The sequence below is a fragment of the Hippocampus comes genome, unplaced genomic scaffold (assembly GCF_001891065.2).
Source record: "Hippocampus comes isolate QL1 unplaced genomic scaffold, H_comes_QL1_v1.1 scaffold33, whole genome shotgun sequence".
In the NCBI taxonomy this organism is placed as follows: domain Eukaryota; kingdom Metazoa; phylum Chordata; class Actinopteri; order Syngnathiformes; family Syngnathidae; genus Hippocampus; species Hippocampus comes.
Genome location: NW_017804842.1, coordinates 35,509 through 39,971, shown reverse-complemented (window position 1 = coordinate 39,971; position 4,463 = coordinate 35,509). Strand labels below are relative to the sequence as shown.

The 4,463-nt window shown below is 53.5% G+C and overlaps 2 protein-coding genes across 5 annotated transcripts in view; one reads left to right on the top strand and one right to left on the bottom strand.

Annotated features, from left to right (window-relative positions):
* Positions 1–1,834, bottom strand: part of apbb3 (amyloid beta (A4) precursor protein-binding, family B, member 3) — a 4,487-nt gene extending 2,653 nt beyond the window's left edge. For 2 of the 4 annotated variants that reach the window (XM_019872143.1, XM_019872151.1), the window contains exons 1-5: positions 1,458–1,834; positions 862–1,031; positions 535–581; positions 427–472; positions 86–241 (exon numbers count right to left, since the gene is read on the bottom strand). In XM_019872143.1, the coding sequence (XP_019727702.1) occupies positions 86–241; positions 427–472; positions 535–581; positions 862–1,031; positions 1,458–1,506 (468 nt within the window). In that variant the 5' untranslated portion in view covers positions 1,507–1,834. The remainder of the gene's footprint in view (positions 1–85; positions 242–426; positions 473–534; positions 582–861; positions 1,032–1,457) is intronic. The other 2 variants (XM_019872123.1, XM_019872134.1) reach the window with 2 other exon arrangements.
* Positions 1,835–1,948: 114 nt separating this feature from the next.
* On the top strand, positions 1,949–4,102 carry sra1 (steroid receptor RNA activator 1). The gene is made up of 6 exons (XM_019872455.1): positions 1,949–2,367; positions 2,641–2,745; positions 3,103–3,180; positions 3,263–3,423; positions 3,498–3,606; positions 3,699–4,102. The coding sequence occupies exons 1-6, from the start codon at positions 2,343–2,345 to the stop codon at positions 3,896–3,898; spliced, it is 678 nt and encodes a 225-aa protein (XP_019728014.1). The 5' UTR covers positions 1,949–2,342; the 3' UTR covers positions 3,899–4,102.
* The last annotated feature ends 361 nt before the right edge of the window (positions 4,103–4,463 follow it).

The following is a 4,463-nucleotide window of genomic DNA, read 5'->3' as shown; positions in this document are numbered from 1 at the left end:
ACACACACACACACACACACACACACACACACACACACACACACACACACACACACACACACACACAGGTGGCGCCTTGTCTCACCTCCCCCAAGGTCCCCAAGCCATCCGTCTGCTCGGGGGGACCGCTGCAGCCAGACAGCTGCTGGATAACGTTGCCCACCACGAGGCTGCTGCGACCCGGCGACAAGTCGTCCTCCTCCACTTGCAGCCAGCCCAGCGAGCGCACCGAGAACCACTGCCGGACGCGGTTCGTGGGCAGACGGATGGACGGCAGGCGTGAAGATGGAGCGAGGCCAAGGTTGGTGGGCCAGATGACGGGCAGTCATGAAGACAGACAGACGGACGGGTGGAAAGATGGGCAGATGCGGCGAGAAAGTCGGGCACACGGACGGGGATTGGGTTTGTGTTTGCGTGTGGTCGTACCTGCGAGTTGTTGTCATGGTGACGAGAGTCGTCCGACCTCCAAGACCTACGACCGCCACAAATTCACAAATTGCGTCTGCGGTGTGCGCGTGGGCGTGTGTGTGTTACCTGGTGTCGGGCGGGATCGCGCCGAAGCCCGCTGGTCCTTGTGCAGCCTTCGAAGAACAAACGGGACAATGAGAGGAAGACAAACAAGAGGTTCTACTGACCGCAAACTGGACGTTTTACACACAGATGGCAAAGTGTGGCTCAATAAAACAAGCCCATCCGGGCCACGGAACCGGAAATGGAATCAAAATAGAATGACGAGGTCCATCTGGGACACAGAACAAAATCAACAAGTTCACCTCCGACACAGACAGGAAGTTGTCCGAACATGAAAGAACTTTTGTACCTGTCACGGACCCAACACGAGTAGACAAGAAGAGGCGCTACCTGCGCGTCCGGCTGCGGCAGCGTCGGCTTCTCGTCGAGGCGGGGGTGCTGCCACTGGGTGGCGCCGGTGGGCACGTGCCAGTAGTAGGTTCCTGTGGAGTCACGGATGGTCCTCCAACCAGAGGGAAGGTCCGGGTCCAGCAAAAGGTTCTGGTCGGTCCAAATGTTGTCTAACGCACGCGGCCACACAGCAAAGTCAGCTTCGGCAACCAAATGGCGGGCAGCGAGCTTCGCGGCATCTTTCACAACATCGGGCCACCATCGGTTTACTTCGCAATCCAAGTACAGGTGCGGTGGTGTTTTGTGTTTGCGGGGTTGTTGTTTGTTTGTTTGTTTGTTTGTTTTTGCTGACTCGCATTTAGCGTGAACATCTGCTACGTGTCATGTGATTGCAGGTCAATGACGCTGCTGACCAGGAAGTAGCTGAAGAGGCTTGAATAATTCATAAAGCGGCACAGACAGGAAGTGCATCGGGAGAGGCTTCTTTTCCACCTCTTCTTCTTGTCTTTTTACTCGGAAAACCAGGGAGGGGGTGCGCACCTTTCCTGTCGGTCCTGTTGGCGTGTGGCAAAGTTGATTTCACGAAAAGCTCTTACCGTCACAGTTGACAATGATGATGGCCAACGTGTAGTCCTTTCCCATCATGGCTCCAATCGGCCGCTTGCCCTCCAGAGTGAACACACGTCGCGCGCGCGCACACACACACACACGGACTCATCGACCCGCACACACAAACACACTCTCACAGTCATAAACCATCACACACAAATACATACACCCACACACAAATTCATAGGCTCCAATGAAGGTTCTTCAACTTCTCTGCATGTCTTTGTTTCCAAGGCAACAGCATCAGTCTGGTGTCCTTGTGTAATAGTGTCTTCTTGTCTCACTGATGGAGCAGACAAAACCACTCCCTCCCGCTCTCCTCCCTCGCGATGACGTCAAGAGTGACCCGCGCTGGCGCCTCTTTCCGGTACCGTCAAACCCACCCAGCTCTGGCACCGCCTTCCGATGACGTCGCACGAGAGAAGGTGAAAATGTTATTTACTTATTTATCTTCATCTCAAAATGCTTTTAAATACAATGCTCTTCTGCGGCAAAGTTTATTATATTCTGAGGGGGACTTTTTAACATGAAAAATCCGTCACTACTTTACGACAGACCGTATACTTTACGGCACTAGATAAACTCCACGTAAATACTGAATGTGTATCTTCCAATCGTTCAAAAGTAACCACGCCCAAGTCCCAGAGACATTAACTCTTTTGTACGACACGAACATTCGTCGCACATTCACAATCCTAGTGCGACGCCGAAGGGGAGAATTAACCTAAACTAAAACTAACACCGATTAGTACTGACGTCATCTTGACGCTGCTCCTAACCCGGAAATAAAACACCGTCGTGTTTGTATGCGGCTTTTTTTTTTGTTGCCGGCTATTTTAAAGTCATCTTAGTCTCCTCAACTTCGACACACAATGGAGGACATGTACGTCAAACCGGGTAGGAGGATCAAAAATATAAAGTATATTGACAAATACGTCCCGTAAAATCCGTGTCGACTTTACTGCAGCTACGAGCTAGTCCGACACGTCACAGTCGATCTTTTGTCATGTACACAATCTAGCACAGGTCTGGTGTCCTTTCATACTGACCGTATAATTACGTATATAGCGGAATGCAACATTTAATAACGTTTCTTGCCCATCGTACATTCCGTGTTGACAAAGTAGCACAATCAACAAAGTAAACAAGTATTACCTTGTGGTCGTCTAGGTAACCAGGAACGAGGATGGAACGACCCCCCTCAGTTCTCCTACGGTCTCCAGACGGCCCGCACGCCACAGAGGAACCTCTTGAACAAGAGGCCCACGCTGCCTGGTCTCGCAACATTTCTTGTATACGTGGAGCGTTCGTCACACTGTACCTGTGTGGGTGTGTGGTGTGTGTAGTGGCAGCGTCTTGTGGTCGACTGTCAGTCACAGGTCACAGTTATGTGATGTGTTGTCATTGTAGCGTTAGTTCAAATGTGTCGTGTAATGTCACATTATGTTTTGCATGTGTAGTGTTCCGGTGTTGAGTTGGACGTGTGCGGCGTCACGCGGGTGTTGTCCGTCCATTTGTAATGTTCCAGTCTGACATGTGTAGTGTTACCGTGTTGCTCAATGTTAGTTGCAGAGTATTTTACATGGTAGTCGTACCATCATCAAGCTTGTCTTTTTCATGATTGGTCGACAGATGCCGCGGCCCCACCGACGACTCCTCATCCCAGCCCCTCGGGTCCGCCGCCAAGTGGCTTGGCCCCTCCCCCCGCAGGTCAGACGCTGCCATTTTGTTGGAGCCGGATTGCGAGTGTTGTCGTCACTTGGTGCAAAATGTCTCCTCTGTCCCCCTACAGGTCGGGCGCCTGGCTGGAAGGCCACTCCTCCTGCGGCCGCCGCGGGGCCAGTGAGCAGTCAGGGCAACGAGGACCGCGGCCAATCGGAGGCCGAGCCTGACATGGAGCGCGTGCTTGAGGTTCTGCTGCGAGCGCTGGCCGAGTGCAGGCGGGACGTGGCGGTCAGTTGCCCAACCCGGCGATTATGTCATCAGCAGTCGGTTGAGTTCCAACGCAGAGTTTGTCGTTTGCGCAGCCTCAGGTGTGTAACGACATGGAAAAGAGACTCCGCCTCTTTAAGGACAGCTGGACATCAGGTCGATTGAGTCTTCCTGTGAGAAGACGCATGAGTGCCTTGTCACGAGGTTGTCTGTCCGTCCGTCCGCCCGTCCGTCCGTCCGTCTGTCCGTTGCTGTGACTGCACGTGTGTGACTGTGGCGCACGTGCGCGTCTCCAGAGCTGCAGGCGGAACGCTGGGACTGGGCCGACGAGATCCATCGCTCGCTGATGGTGGATCACGTGACCGAGGTCAGCCAATGGATGGTTGGCGTGAAGCGGCTGATCGCCGAGACCCGAAAGCTGCGTCCCGAAGTGTTAGCGGCGGCGCTCCAGTCGCCACAGGGTGCGTCGGACCACAGCGACGACTGTCAGTCGTGACCCTCGAACCTTTCAAAACAGACCGGCTGGGCGACGGTAGTGGGAGGCCAAGGTAACAAGGGGAAGGAGGAGGGAAAATGCCGTTGCCACAGCAACCCTCCGGCAGCCCACCAATCGCAGTGCTTCGCCGCCGAGAAAGTCTGACGGACGTTCTTTCTGGTTGTTTGACTTGACGATAATAAAGAAATGTATATCATGACGTCATACGTGTCACGGATGACTTTTGTACTCTCAAGCCACCGCGCGCTGCCTGCCGGGACCAAACGTGACCAACAGGAGGCGACAAAGGCTCATTTATATGTGTAAAGTAGAAGAGCAAAAAAAAAAAAAAAAGCTGCTGGAGAAGAGCCTGCTAGGCACCATGAGTACGTGAGCCAGGTCAAAGTGGGCCCGAGTCACATGTTGACGAAAGAAAATGTTTTTCACAAGGTGCAATATTTCCACGTCTTTTCTTCAAAGGAGCTGCCGGCTCGACATTGGCAAAATGAGAGGATGCAGTTGCCATGGCGACCCCGCAGGCGCGAGTCCCGGTCCACGATTGGCTGGCGGTCGTGGGAGGGGGGGC

Bases quoted from the DNA above. Each gene is read 5' to 3' on its own strand.
- sra1 (XM_019872455.1), top strand. From the start codon at position 2,343: ATGGAGGACATGTACGTCAAACCGG. The intron at 2,368-2,640 runs GTAGGAGGATCA...GTGGTCGTCTAG, and splicing joins GGACATGTACGTCAAACCGG to GTAACCAGGAACGAGGATGG. The intron at 3,424-3,497 runs GTCAGTTGCCCA...TCGTTTGCGCAG, and splicing joins AGTGCAGGCGGGACGTGGCG to CCTCAGGTGTGTAACGACAT.